General features: G+C 39.8%; 1 protein-coding gene across 1 annotated transcript in view; it reads left to right on the top strand.

Annotated features, from left to right (window-relative positions):
• The window catches only part of Potea (POTE ankyrin domain family member A), a 172068-nt gene that overhangs the window by 25896 nt on the left and 130799 nt on the right, over positions 1-15373 (top strand). Inside the window, exons 11-13 of the mRNA XM_052162877.1 lie at positions 3868-3896; positions 3997-4069; positions 12672-12739. Of these exons, the coding sequence (XP_052018837.1) occupies positions 3868-3896; positions 3997-4069; positions 12672-12739 (170 nt within the window). The remainder of the gene's footprint in view (positions 1-3867; positions 3897-3996; positions 4070-12671; positions 12740-15373) is intronic.

Consider the following 15373-nt stretch of genomic DNA (forward strand, 5'->3'; position numbering starts at 1 on the left):
TACAGGCTTTTGTAGTAGGACCTAATGATTTTTTGAATTTCCTCAGTTTCTGTTGTTATGTCTCCCTTTTCATTTCTAAGTTTGTTAATCTGGATACTGTCTCTGTGCTCTTTGGTTAGTCTGGCTAAGGGTTTATCTATCTTGTTGATTTTCTCAAAGAACCAGCTCCTGGTTTTGTTGATTCTTTGTATGGTTCTCTTTGTTTCTACTTGATTGATTTCGGCCCTGAGTTTGATGATTTCCTGCCTTCTACTCCTCCTGGGTGAAATAGCTTCTTTTTGTTCCAGGGCTTTCAGGTGTGTCATTAAGCTGGTAGTGTATGCTCTCTCCATTTTCTTTTTGGAGGCACTCAGGGCTAAGAGTTTTCCTCTTAGCACTGCTTTCATTGTGTCCCATAGATTTGGGTATGTTGTGTCTTCATTTTCATTGTGTTCTAAAAAGTCTTTAATTTCTTTCTTTATTTCTTCCTTGACCAAGGTATCATTGAGTAGAGTATTGTTCAGTTTCCACGTGTATGTGGGTTTTCTGTTGTTTCTGTTGCTATTGAAGACCACTTTTACTCCATAGTGATCAGATAGGAGGCATGGGATTAGTTCTATCTTCTTATATTTGTTGAGGTCTGTCTTGTGACCAATTATATGGTCGATTTTGGAGAAGGTACCATGAGGTGCTGAGAAAAAGGTATATTCTTTTGTTTTAGGATAGAATGTTCTATATATATCAGTTAAATCTAATTGGTCCAAAGCTTCAATTAGTTTCATTGTGTCCTTGTTTAGTTTCTGTTTTCCTGATAGGTCCATTGAGGAAAGTTCAGTGTTGAAGTCACCCACAATTATTGTGTTAGGTGCAATGTGTGCTTTGAGCTTTAATAAAGTTTCATTTACGAAAGAGGGTGCCCTTGAATTTGGAGCATAGATGTTCAGGATTGAGAGTTCTTCTTGTTGTATTTTTCATTTGACAAGCAAGAAGTGTCCCTCAGAGTCTCTTTTGATGACTTTGGGTTGAAAGTCAATTTTATCTGATATTAAAATGGCTACTCCAGCTTGTTTCCTGAGACCATTTGCTTGTAAAATTGTCTTCCAGCCTTTTACTCTAAGGTAGTGTTTGTTTTTGACCCTGAGGTGTGTTTCCTGTAAGCAGCAAAATGTAGGGTCCTGTTTACGTATCCAGTAGGTTAGTCTATGTCTTTTTATTGGGGCATTGAGTCCATTGATGTTAAGAGATATTAAGGAATAGTGATTGTTACTTCCTGTCATTTTTGATGTTATTCTTTAAATTTGATTGGTTAACTTCTTTTGGGTTTGATGAAAGGTTACTATCTTGCTTTTTCCAGGGTGAAGTTTCCCTCCTTGTATTGGTGTTTTCCTATTATCCTTTGTAGGGCTGGGTTTGTGGATAGATATAGGGTAAACTTGGTTTTGTCATGGAATATCTTAGTTTCTCCATCTACGGTGATTGAGAGTTTTGCTGGATATAGTAGTTTTGGCTGGCATTTGTGTTCTCTTAGAGTCTGCATGAGATCTGCCCAGGATCTTCTAGCCTTCATAGTCTCAGGTGAAAAGTCTGCTGTGATTCTGATAGGTCTTCCTTTATATGTTACTTGGCCTTTTTCTCTTACTGCCTTTAATATTCTTTCTTTGTTTAGAACATTTGGTGTTTTGATTATTATGTGATGGGAAGTATTTCTGTTCTGGTCCAGTCTGTTTGGAGTTCTGTAGGCTTCTTGTATATTCATGGGTATCTCTCTCTTTAGGTTAGGGAAGTTTTCTCCCATAATTTTCTTGAAGATATTTGCTGGCCCTTTAAATTGTATATCTTCACTCTCATCTATGCCTATAATCCTTAGGTTTGGTCTTCTCATTGTGTCCTGGATTTCCTGGATATTTTGGGTTACAAGCTTTTTGCATTTTGCATTTTCTTTAACTGTTGAGTCCATGGTTTCTATGGTATCTTCAGCATCTGAGATTTTTTTCTTCTATCTCTTGTATTCTGTTGTTGATATTTGCATCTATGTCCCCTGATTTCTTCCCAAGGCTTTCTATCTCCAAAGTTGTCTCCCTTTGAGTTTTCTTAGTTGTTTCTACTTCTGATTTTAGATCCTGGATGGTTTTGCTTAGCTCCTTCACTTGCTTGTATGTGCTTTCCTGTAATTCTTTAAGAGATTTTTGTGTTTCCTCTTTCATGACCCCAGCCTGTTGACCAAAGTTCTCCTATATTTCTTTAAGTGTTTTTTGCGTTTCCTCATTATTGGCTTTTGTATTCTCCTGGATTTCTTTCAATGATTTTTGTGTTTCCCTTGCAAGGGCTTCTAACTTTTTTTGATCCATTTTCTCCTGAATTTCTTTAAGTATGTCCTTCATGTGTTCCTGTACCAGCATCATGACCAGTGATTTTAAATCTAAATCTTGTTTTACTGGTGTGATGGGGTATCCAGGACATGCTGGTAAAGGAGAATTGGGTTCAGATGTTGCCATATTGCCTTGATTTCTGTTAGTGACATTCCTGCATTTGCCTTTTGCCATGCAGTTCTCACTGGTGTTAGTTGGTCTTGTCAATGCTGGACTCACCAGTGCCAGCTGTCCCTTCCCAGGTGGCCTCTGGTGCACAGCTCACCTCCTGCACTGCCTGCTGTTGCCCAGGTTGTTCAGATCCCGAAGCAGACACCTGAAGGTTCTCGCTGTGGCCTGCTGGATTCACCAGAGCACACTGACTTCTCCCCGCTGGCCGCCTGGAAGCCCCTCTTGCCTCTTGCAGGACCTGGAGATGTGGCATTGCTGCCCAGGCTGATCTGGATCTGGAAGCGGAGAGATCTGAGGGCTCCCGCCAGAGGCCTCAGGACTGGAACCTAAGCTCTGAGCCTCAGGAGCAAGCTGTGCTGTGTGCTCCCAGACTGCCCCTGGGTGCACACCAGGTCTCCCGCACTTCCTGGAGACCGAGTGCTGTGGCCCAGGCTGTTCAGATCCCAAAGCAGGCACCTGCAGGCTCCTGCTGGGGCCCGCTGGATTCACCAGAGCACACTGACTTCTCCCCGCTGGCCGCCCGGAAGCCCCTCTTGCCTCTTGCAGGACCTGGAGCTGTGGTGTTGCCGCCCAGGGTGATCTGGATCCAGAAGCGGATTTTGCCTTTTTAAATGTGTCTGATTTAATGGACATTAGCTAGTCTTCAAACAGTAAAACCAACCACCACACAATTCTAATCTGGGAGGTGACAAACATTACTGGTTCATTTGTGTCTTGCCAAAATCTTTATATTTTTTAAAAAATTTTGCACAGATTTCCCTCCTGAGTATATTTCATTTATTTTTATTTTGTTTTTTGTTTTTTTTTGTTTTTGTTTTTTTTTTATTTGGTTTTTTTGAGACAGGGTTTCCCTGTATAGCCCTCGCTGTCCTGGAGCTCACTCTGTAGACCAGGCTGGCCTTGAACTCAGAAATCCGCCTGTCTCTGCCTCCCAGAGTGCTGGGATTACAGGCGTGCGCCACCACCGCCCTTCATTTATTTTTAAATTTCTGTTAGAATGTCTGCCATGTGTATGAGGTAAGGGTGAAAGGGTCAGAAGATGGCATTGGATTCCCTAGAGCTGGAGTTACCGGCAGTGGTGAGCCATCCAGCGTGGGTGATGGGATCCGTACATGGGTACTCTGGAGACTAAGAAGGTCTTTTAGCTGCCGAGCCATGTCTACTACATCATATGTATATTTTTCAGTTGTGTTGCTGTCCAGACCTATAAAAATCTTCCAGATATTCAAACTACAGAGTAATAGTTGGAAATCTAAGAATGACAATTTAATTCCATCCTAGTTGTTTATGAGCATATGATGGGTATTGTATTGACATAGAAATGATCATATTTCTCTTTGCTTTTTAGCATGGGTTGAGAAAGATCCATCTTCAAAGGTAATAAGCTTTTTTTATTTTATCATGAGTTATTAAATATGTATTATGTGATACAGATGTATAAAAACATTTAAATATTTTGCTTTTAAAATCTGTTTAGTCTGCCACTGAAGTCCAAGAATTTGTTACAAATGAAACAGTAGAAAGGATAGAGCTGTTGCCGGGCATATCAGGTATGCTTTGTGAAGCGAATCCTTTTTTTTTTTAAACTTTGATATTTCTTTTTATTTTAGAAACATATTTCTAAAGTTAATTTCTCTCCATTTACTACAGCTTCCCGTTCTTTCTTTTCTAGTATTTTTTTTCATTTTTATTTTTATTTATTTATTTATTTTATTTACATTGCAAATGATTTCCACTTTTCTGGGTCCCCACTCCCTGCAAGTCCCATAAGCCCTCTTCCGTCCCCCTATTCTTCCATCTACCCCTTCCCACTTCCCTGTTCTGGAATTCCCCTATACTCTTGCACTGAGTCTTTCCAGAACCAAGGCCCACTCCTCCATTCTTTTTGGACATCATTTAATGTGTGGATTATGTCCTGGGTATTCAAAGTTTCTAGGCTAATATCCACTTATCAGTGAGTGCATACCATGATTGATCTTTTGAGACTGGGTTACCTCACTTAGTATGATGTTCTCCAGCTCCATCCATTTGTCTAAGAATTTCATGAATTCATTGTTTCTAATGGCTGAATAGTACTCCATTGTGTAAATATACCACATTTTTTGTATCCATTCCTCCGTTGAAGGACATCTAGGTTCTTTCCAGCTTCTGGCTATTACAAATAGGGCTGCTATGAACATAGTGGAGTATGTGTCCTTATTGCATGCTGAAGAATCCTCTGGATATATGCCCAGTAGTGGTATAACAGGGTCCTCAGGAAGTGACATGCCCAGTTTTCTGAGGAACTGCCAGACTGATTTCCAAAGTGGTTGCACCATCTTACAATCCCACCAGCAGTGGAGGAGTGTTCCTCTTTCTCCACATCCTCGCCAACACCTGCTGTCTCCTGAGTTTTTGACCTTAGCCATTCTGACTGGTGTGAGGTGAAATCTCAGGGTTGTTTTGATTTGCATTTCCCTAATGATTAATGATGTTGAACATTTCTTAAGGTGTTTCTGAGCTCTCCGAAGTTCTTCATGTGAAAATTCTTTGTTTAGCTCCGTACCCCACTTTTTAATGGGGTTATTTGGATCTCTGGGTTCTACTTTCTTGAGTTCTTTGTATATATTAGATATTAGCCCTCTGTCGGATTTAGGGTTGGTGAAGATTCTTTCCCAGTCTGTTGGTTGACGTTTTGTCCTTTTGACGGTGTCCTTTGCCTTACAGAAACTTTGTAGTTTTATGAGGTCCCATTTGTCAATTCTTGATCTTAGAGCATAAGCTATTGGTGTTCTATTCAGGAACTTTCCCCCTGTGCCCATGTCCTCAAGGGTCTTCCCCAGTTTTTTTTTCAATTAGTTTCAGTGTGTCAGGTTTTATGTGGAGGTCCTTGATCCATTTGGAGTTGAGCTTGGTACAAGGAGATAAGAATGGATCGATGTGCATTCTTCTGCATGCTGACCTCCAATTGAACCAGCACCATTTGTTGAAAAGACTATCTTTTTTCCACTGGATGCTTTCAGCCCCTTTGTCGAAGACCAAGTGACCATAGGTGTGTTGGTTCATTTCTGGGTCTTCAATCCTTTTCCATTGATCCGCTTGCCTGATATTGTACCAATACCATGCAGCTTTTATCACTATTGCTCTGTAGTAGAGTTTAAAGTCTGGGATACTGAATCCCCCTGAAGTTCTTTTACTGTTGAGAATAGTTTTAGCTATCCTGGGTTTTTTGTTATTCCAGATGAATTTGAGAATTGCTCTTTCTAGCTCTATGAAGAACTGGGTTGGGATTTTTATGGGAATAGCATTGAATCTGTAGATTGCCTTTGGCAAGATGGCCATTTTAACTATATTAATCCTGCCAATCCATGAGCATGGAAGGTTTTTCCATTTTCTGAGATCTTCTTTGATTTCCTTCTTCAGAGATCTGAAGTTCTTGTCATATAGGTCTTTCACTTGTTTGGTTAGAGTCACCCCAAGATACTTTATGTTGTTTGTAGCTATTGTGAAGGGAGTCATTTCCCTAATTTCTTTCTCAGTCTGCTTATCCTTTGAATATATAAAGGCTACTGATTTGCTTGTGTTGATTTTGTAGCCAGCCACTTTGCTGAAGTTGTTTATCAGCTGTAGGAGTTCTCTAGTAGAGTTTTTAGGGCCACTTAAGTATACAATCATATCATCTGCAAATAGTGATAATTTGACTTCTTCCTTTCCAATTTGTATCCCTTTGACTTCCTTCTGTTGTCTAATTGCTCTAGCTAGGACTTCAAGAACTATATTGAAAAGATATGGAGAGAGGGGGCAGCCTTGTCTAGCCCCTGATTTTAGTGGGATTGCTTCAAGTTTCTCTCCATTTAGTTTGATGTTGGCTACCGGTTTGCTGTATATTGCTTTTACTATGTTTAGATATGGGCCTTGAATTCCTGTTCTTTCCAAGACTTTTAGCATGAAAGGATGCTGAATTTTGTCAAATGCTTTTTCAGCATCTAATGAAATGATCATGTGGTTTTTTTCTTTGAGTTTGTTTATGTAGTGGATAGCATTTATGGATTTCCGTATATTGAACCATCCCTGCATCCCTGGGATGAAGCCTACTTGATCATGTTGGATGATTGTTTTCATGTGTTCTTGGATTCTGTGGGCAAGAATTTTATTTAGTATTTTTGCATCGATATTCATAAGGGAAATTGGCCTGAAATTCTCTTTCTTAGTTGGGTCTTTGTGTGGTTTTGGTATCAGAGTAATAGTGGCTTCGAAGGAGTTGGGTAGTGTTCCTTCTGTTTCTATTTGGTGGAAGAGTTTGAAGAGTATTGGTGTTAAGTCTTCTTTGAAGGTCTGATAGAATTCTGCACTGAAACCATCTAGTCCTGTGCTTTTTTTGGTTGGAAGCCTATCTATGACCCCTACTATTTCTTTAGGGGTTATGGGTCTGTTTAGATGGTCTATTTGATCCTGGTTTAATTTTGGTAATTGGTATCTGTCTAAGAAAATGTCCATTTCCTCCAGATTCTCCAGTTGTGTTGAGTACAGGTTTTTGTAGTAGGATCTGATGATTTTTTGAATTTCCTCGGTTTCTGTTGTGATATCTCCGTTTTCATTTCTAATTTTGTTAATTTGGATACTTTCTCTATGCCCTTTGGTTAGTCTGGCTAAGGGTTTATCTATCTTGTTGATTTTTTCAAAGAACCAGCTTTTGGTCTTGTTGATTCTTTGTATGGTTCTCTTTGTTTCTACTTGATTGATTTCAGCCCTGAGTTTGATGATTTCCTGTCTTCTCCTCCTCCTGGGTGAATTAGCTTCTTCTTGTTCCAGGGTTTTCAGTTGTTCCATTAATCTTCTAGTGTAAGCTCTCTCGAATTTCTTTTTGAAGGCACTCAAAGCTATGAGTTTTCCTCTTAGCACTGCTTTCAATGTGTCCCATAGATTTGTGTATGTTGTGCCTTCATTTTCATTAAATTCTAAGAAATCTTTGATTTCTTTCTTTATTTCTTCCTTGACCAAGGTATCATTGAGTAGAGTATTATTCAGTTTCCATGTGTATGTGGGCTTTCTGTTGCTTTTACTGTTACTAAAGACCACTTTTACTCCATAGTGATCTGATAGGAGGCATGGGATTATTTCAATCTTCTTATATTTGTTGAGGTCTGTCTTGTGACCAACTATATGATCTATTTTGGAGAAGGTACCATGAGGTGCTGAGAAAAAGGTATATTCCTTTGCTTTGGGATAAAAAGTTCTATATATATCTGTTAACTCCAATTGGTTCAAAGCTTCAATTAGTTTCATTGTCTTCCTGTTTAGTTTCTGTTTTCCTGATCGGTCCATTGGTGAAAGTGGAGTGTTGAAGCAACCCACAATTATTGTGTTAGGTGCAATGTGTACTTTGAGCTTTAGTAAAGTTTCTTTTATTAATGAGGGTGCCCTTGTATTTGGGGCATAGATGTTCAGGATTGAGAGTTCTTCTTGTTGGATTTTTCCTTTGACCAGCAAGTAGTGACCTTCCATGTCTCTTTTGATGACATTAGGTTGAAAGTCAATTTTATCTGAAATTAGAATGGCAACTCCGACTTGTTTCCTGGGACCATTTGCTTGTAGAATTGTCTTCCAGCCTTTTACTCTAAGGTAGTTTTTGTCTTTGACATTGAGGTGTGTTTCCTGTAAGCAGCAAAATGTAGGGTCCTGTTTACGTAACCAGTCTGTTAGTCTATGTCTTTTTATTGCGGCATTGAGTCCCTTGATGTTAAGAGATATTAAGGAATAGTGATTGTTACTTCCTGTCATTTTTGACGTTATTTCTTAAATTTGATTGGTTAACTTCTTTTGGGTTTGATGAAAGAAGCTTAATATCCTGCTCTTGCCAGGGTATAGTTTCCCTCGTTGTACTGGTGCTTTCCCCCTATTAACCTTTGTAGGGCTGGGTTTGTAGAAAGATATTGTGTAAATTTGGTTTTGTTGTGGAATATCTTGGTTTCTCCATTTATAGTAATTGAGAGTTTCGCTGGGTATAGTAGTCTCGGCTGGCATTTGTGTTCTCTTAGAGTCTGCATGAGCTCCGCCCAGGATCTTCTAGCTTTCATGGTCTCTGGTGAGAAATCTGGTGTAATTCTGATAGGTCTTCCTTTATATGTTACTTGCCCTTTTTTCTTTTACTGCCCTAAGTATTCTTTCTTTGTTCAGTACATTTGGGGTTTTGATTATTATGTGACGGGAGGTATTTCTGTTCTGGTCCAGTCTGTTTGGAGTTCTGTAGGCTTCTTGTATATTCATGGGCATCTCTCTCTTTAGGTTAGGGAAGTTTTCTTCCATAATTTTGTTGAAGATATTTGCTGGCCCTTTAAGTTGTAAATCTTCACTCTCATCAATACCTATGATCCTTAGATTTGGCTTTCTCATTGTGTCCTGGATTTCCTGGATATTTTGGGTTACAAGCTTTTTGCATTTTGCATTTTCTTTAACTGTTGAGTCCATGGTTTCTATGGTATCTTCGGCATCTGAGATTCTTTCTTCTATCTCTTGTATTATGTTGTTGATATTTGCATCTATGGTCCCTAATTTCTTCCCAAGGTTTTCTATCTCCAAAGTTGTCTCCCTTTGTGCTTTCTTAGTTGTTTCTACTTCTGTTTTTAGATCCTGAAAATTTTTGCTCAGTTCTGTCATTTGCTTGTTTGTGTTTTCCTCTAATTCTTTAAGCGATTTTTGTGTTTCCTCTTTCATGACTTCTGCCTGTTGATCAAGGTTCTCCTGTATTTCTTTAAGTGATTTTTGCATTTCCTCCTTATTGGCTTTTGTATTCTCCTGAATTTCTTTCAATGATTTTTGTGTTTCCCTTGTAAGGGCTTCTAATTTTTGATCCATTTTCTCCTGAATTTCTTTAAGTATGTCCTTCATGTGTTCCTGTACTAGCATCAGGACCAGTGATTTTAAATCCAAATCTTTTTTTTCTGGTGTGTTGGGGTATCCAGGACTTGCTAATGTTGGAGAATTGGGTTCAGATGCTGCCATAATGCCTTGATTTCTGTTAGTAACGTTCCTACGTTTGCCTTTAGCCATCTGGTTCTCCCAGGAGTTAGATGGTCTTATTGTCACTGGCTGGAGCTTCAACCTACTATGGATCTTTAAGGTTATTTCTGCAACACTGGATGACTGGGTTTCTTCTGGTGCAGATTACTGATATGCTGGCTTCCTCTTTTGTGCCATTGGAGCCCTTCTCAGTCTTGCCTCAAGCAATGCAATACTTAGGTTGTCAAGGTCAACCAGGTGTTCTCTGTCTGCTCTATTATGGAGGGAAGAAGTTGTGGTGGGGGTCAATCCCTCTGTTGATTCTCACATAGGACACAGGTCCTACGATGGACTGGCTTGCAGATGAACCGCCTATGTGCTCAGTTCCCGAGGGCAGGCAGACCCCTGGTGGTTTGCACCACCAGAAATCTAAAGCTCAGGGTGTTACAGTACCTAGTGAACCTTTTGTGTCCCTGCAGACAGCAAATATGGCTGCAGGGCTTCTCTCCTTCCACAGCTTCCTGGGTGGGACACAGGCCCTGAGCCCAGTTGGCTGGCAGACAAAAGCCTCCTAGGTGCTCAGTTCCTGAGTGCAGGCAGACCCCTGGTGGTTTGCACCACCAGAAATCTAAGGCTCAGGGTGTTACAGTACCTAGTGATCCTTTTGTGTCCCTGCAGACAGCAAATATGGCTGCGGGGCTTCTCTCCTTCCACAGTTTCCCGAGCCTGGCGGGCTGGCAGACAAAAGCCGCCTAGGTACTCAGTTCCTGAGTGCAGGCAGACCCCTGGCGGTTTGCACCACCAGAAATCTAAGGCTCAAGGTGTTAAGGTACCTAGAGATCCTTTTGTGTCCCTGCAGACAGCGAGTTTGGCCGCGGGGCTTCTCTCCTTCTATGGCTTCCTGGGCAGGACACAGTGAAGCGAATCATTTTGGATCAAGATAAAGTGTTTGAAAAGCTTGTGGACCTCACCACCATAATTCTGTTTCTTCCCCAAGTTGATGGCATGACTTGATGCCAGTGATATGAGTAGCACCTATGTTTTTAAAAGGAGAATTTGTGTGTGCAAGGTCTGTAAAATATGAGTTGGACAAGTTGTTTCCACTTTCCATTTCAGTGTCCCATACTTCCAAGGTGGGATCTCTGTCATAAGGATTTACAGAGGCTGATGATAATGATACCCATGAGGTTTTTTCCACAGTTAAAAAAATACTGTTTGGAGAACTGGGTACTATGCTACACACAATAACCTTGGATATCTGAGAGGATCAGACTAGACATTCATTTTGCTTAGGAAGTTTTGGACCAGTGTGTTCACAAAGCAGAATATGGTTTCCTAAAACTCAAGAAAACCAATTTCATTTCTACTTGGATATCCAGTCAGCTCGCTGTCTGACGTGTGTGTGTGTGTGTGTGTGTGTGTGTGTGTGTGTGTGTGTTCCTGTTATTTGAATCAGTCATGTATTCTATCTATAACTACAAATCAGTTATTACAATTTTACTGTTACACAATTGACTTTATGTTTTAAAGCCAAAGATACTTATAAAAGTGCCCTGGCTCTATTTTTTTCCTTCATTTTTTTTTTAACCCCCTAGAAAGTTTTGTATTTGCCCCACCTTACCTCTTAACTTTTTTTATTGGTTATTTTATTTATTTACGTTTCAAATGTTATTCCCCTTCCTGGTTTCCCTTCTGTAAATCCCCATCCTCTACCCTCCCCCTGCTTCTAAGAGGGTGCTCCCTACCCTGGCATTCCCCTATGTTGGAACATTGAGCCTCCCCTCCCATTGATGCCAGACAAGGCCATCTTCTGCTACATATGCAGCTGGATCCATTGGTCCCTCTATGTGTACTCTTTAGTTGGTGGTTTGTTTAGTCCCTGGGAGTTCTGGCGTGGGGGTATCTGGTTGGCTGATTGAGATTGTTGTTGTTCGTTTGGAGTTGCCAACTTTGTCAGCTCCTTCAGTCCTTCCCACAACTCCTCCACTGGGGTCGGTCCCCATGCTAGTCAGATGGCTGGCTTCAAGCATCTGCCTCTGTATTGGTCAGGCTTTGGCAGAGCCTCTTAGGGGACAGCCCTATCAGGCTCCTTTCAGCTTACCTCTTAATTTCTAAATTACCCATTAACTTTAGAAAATCTGTCACTAATATTTAATTTCCAGTCTGCAAAACTTCATGCCATTTCCTATCAGGGCACAAAAATAATTGCATAGAATCATGAAAACTGAGTATACAGGGTAGGTGTGAAAGATGGACAGCTCTAGTGCCAGGGTGGAAAGAAGGGATACGGGAAGAAGCAATTTATAGTTACAGTGAGAAGTCACTGAAGTATTGAAGCCCACAAAGAAGAAGTAAAACCAGGGAAATGTTCATACATTAGTCTGAGTCTTGGGAGAAGAAATTTCATCTGATGGTAGGTGAAAACAATTTCACATGTCAGAAACCATGTGGTCATGGATGAACCTGTCTGATTTAACTGTTACTTTGTGACCAAAATGATTAGCAGACTGTTTAAAATGCAACATTATAAGATAAAACCTAATACACATTATAAATTTATTTGTTGCTAGGGTACGTGTAAACTTGTTTCTGGGTGCTTTGTTCATTTCGACAAATGAGTAGGTGAATTTATGTGCAAATCTTCAGGATGTTCTTCTGTGTTGATCACAGTGACCTCTGCTGCTTATATTTGAGTAAATGATGACACTTTAGACAGCTAGAATGATCCAGCTCCTTAAGTAGTTGAAATTCTTAATCAGAAAGTAACAGTATGAGTTTTTAATCTTAGCCATTCTGATGGGTGTAAGGTGAAATCTCAGGATATCAAATGACTCCCAAGAAGGAGGAAAGAGAGGTCCCTGGTCCTGAAAATGCTTGTTCTAGCATTGTAGGGGAATACCAGGACAGAGAAGTAGGAGGGGGTTGATAGGAGAATGGGCAGAGGGAAGAGGGCTTAGGGAACTTATGGGGAGGGGGGAACCGGGAAAGGGAAAATCATTTTGATTGTAAACAAAGAATATTGAAAATAAAAAATTATTAAAAAAATAAAAATAAAAAACAAAAAAGAAAGTAACAGTATCTTATTTTAGCTAATTTAAACACTCATATTATTATGCAGACTATTGTTCTATATGAATTCTATACAATTAATAAAATAAATGTGTTTGCCAACAGAAACAGAGTTAGAACTGATGTCAGTAGAAGAAGATGTATCTAAGGAAAGTGAAAATGACCAGCCTTTGGTATGAAAACATTTAATTTTAAATATCATGTAATATTATTTCCTTTTGTTTAGTAGTATGGCATAAGCCCCAGGAAGCATATTTTAGATCACTTGATAGAATTAATAGATTCTAATGGATAGATATCTAAATACTTAATGTTCAATAAAACATTTTTACCTTGTTAGGAAATTTCACATAGTGAGTTTCAGGACAGCCAGAGCCACACAGCCAGACCCTCAGAACAAAACCAAAACAACAACCCCCAAAACTTTAGAATATCTTTAAACTCCATAATTTTTATTGCTAAAGTTGAAAGCATTATTTGTTATTTGTGTTATGTACAATGTGTTTTAATTGTATTCATTGACTGTCACCCAACCCCTTTCAGATCTAGCCCAATTCCTTCCCTACCCATGTAACTTTGAGTATTCCTCTCCCTTTAACCATGTATGATCAATGGAGAAGGAAGAAGGACTGAAAGCTAGGCTCATAAATGGAGCAGCTGTGTAGGTAAAAATAGATGGGTATACGTTATAAAGCATCTTCTATTTATTTATTCTCTTTTTATTTGTTTGTTTGTTTATTTATTTTTATTTGATATATTCTTTATTTACATTTCAATGATCTCCTCTTTCCTGGATCCCCCCTACCTCCCCCTGTTCCCCAATCCACCCCTTCACACTTCCCTGTCCTGGTATTCCCCTATACTGCTGCACTGAGCCTTTCCAGGACCAGGGGCCACTCCTTCCTTCTTCTTGGGCAACATTTGATATGTGAAATGTGTCTTGGGTATTCCAACTTTCTAGGCTAATATCCGCTTATCAGTGAGTGCATACCATGATTGATCTTTTGAGACTGGGTTACCTCACTTAGGATGATGTCCTCCAGCTCCATCCATTTGTCTAAGAATTTCATGAATTCATTGTTTCTAATGGCTGCATAGTACTCCATTGTGTATAAATACCACATTTTCTGTATCCATTCCTCCGTTGAGGGACATCTGAGTTCTTTCCAGCTTCTGGCTATTATAAATAGGGCTGCTATTAACATAGTGGAGTATGTATCCTTATTACATGCTGGGGAATCCTCTGGGTATATGCCCAGAAGTGGTATAGTGGGGTCCTCCAGAAGTATCATTTCCCGTTTTCTGAGGAACCACCAGACTGATTTCCAGAGTGGTTGTACCAGCTTGCAACCCCACCAGCAGTGGAGGAGTGTTCCTCTTTCTCCACATCCTTGCTGGCACCTGTTTTCTCCTGAGTTTTTGATCTTAGCCATTCTAACAGGTGCGAGGTGAAATCTCAGGGTTGTTTTGATTTGCATTTCCCTGATGACTAAGGATGTTGAACATTTCTTTAGGTGCATCTTATATTTATATCACAGTATAAAAGAGATTTTTCTTTTTTTAAAGACTTATTTATTTATTTTATGTATATGAGCGATCCTCAGACACACCAGAAGATAGCATTGGATCCCATTATAGATGGTTGTGAGCCACCATGTGGTTGATGGGAATTTAACTCAGGACCTCTGGAAGAGGTGTTCTAAACTACTGAGCTATCTCTCCAGCCCCCATAAAAGAGTTTTTCCAATCACTACTAAAACCACTATCTCAAAGCTTTGTGTGCACTGAGATTATCTGGAAGCACACAAGAATTTTAAGTTATGCTAAATTGGAAAACCATACATTAAAAGTTGTTTTTGATGGGTTCGGATTAATGTTGGCTATCATTTTTGAAGTTTTTGCCCCCTGAGGAAAATGTAGTCCCAGTTTCTGCATGCTAAAATAATTTGAAGAGAGCTAGGGAAAAGGAAGAGACTCTCTTCCCAAAGCCAACCAAGTAAGGCTGACCACTTCTGTGTTGTCAATAAGTGTAGAGAAGCAAGAAAAGTTTAATTATTTAGACTCGCCTATTCTCAAATTCTCTTGATAGCCATGTAATACAATACTTACATCCAATACTTAGGAACTAATGGATCTTCATTTTAAATAATAGCCTTTATCAATGCCATTTCTTACCCCCATCCCTGAAGTCCAGTTTCTCAGTGCATTTTCTAGACCCCCAAGGAATTATCTTTATCTGAGCTTTCACAACCATTTATTGTATTCTTTAGTTGTTCCTTTACAAAAAAAAAAGCATCAAATACACGGCATTACCCAGATATCCTTGGATGTGTGTGCAATCATCCATGGGAGTGTGGCAGACTTTCTGAGAGAGACACCCAGGGAAACAGTTCCTCTCCCAGCATCTTACAGCTCCGTGGCTAGGGCTGAGACTCTGCCAACTTCTCTCTCCATGTTGGGATTTGGTCTGGCTTGGGCTTGCACAGTCTTGTGGGTGCTGTGAGTTCATAAGAGCATTTGCCTTCATGGTGCCCCCAAAACACTTTCCTGGTGGTTACCCACCACTTCTATAATGATTCTTTAGCCTTGAAAGGAGGAGTATGGAATATACACTTTATTTAGAGATGACTATTCTTCAGCCTCTGAAATTTTTGTATGTGGTCTCTGTGCTAATCACCATCTACCATAAATAGAAGTTTCTTGGATGAGGGTTAAGAGGTGCATTAATTTGTAAGCTTAACAGCAAGTCATTAGAAGTAACTTTAATTTCTATATCCATTTGTCAGCATAATAGTAATAAACTCTCC

The sequence above is a fragment of the Apodemus sylvaticus genome, chromosome 18, assembly GCF_947179515.1.
Source record: "Apodemus sylvaticus chromosome 18, mApoSyl1.1, whole genome shotgun sequence".
Classification (NCBI taxonomy): Eukaryota; Metazoa; Chordata; class Mammalia; order Rodentia; family Muridae; genus Apodemus; species Apodemus sylvaticus.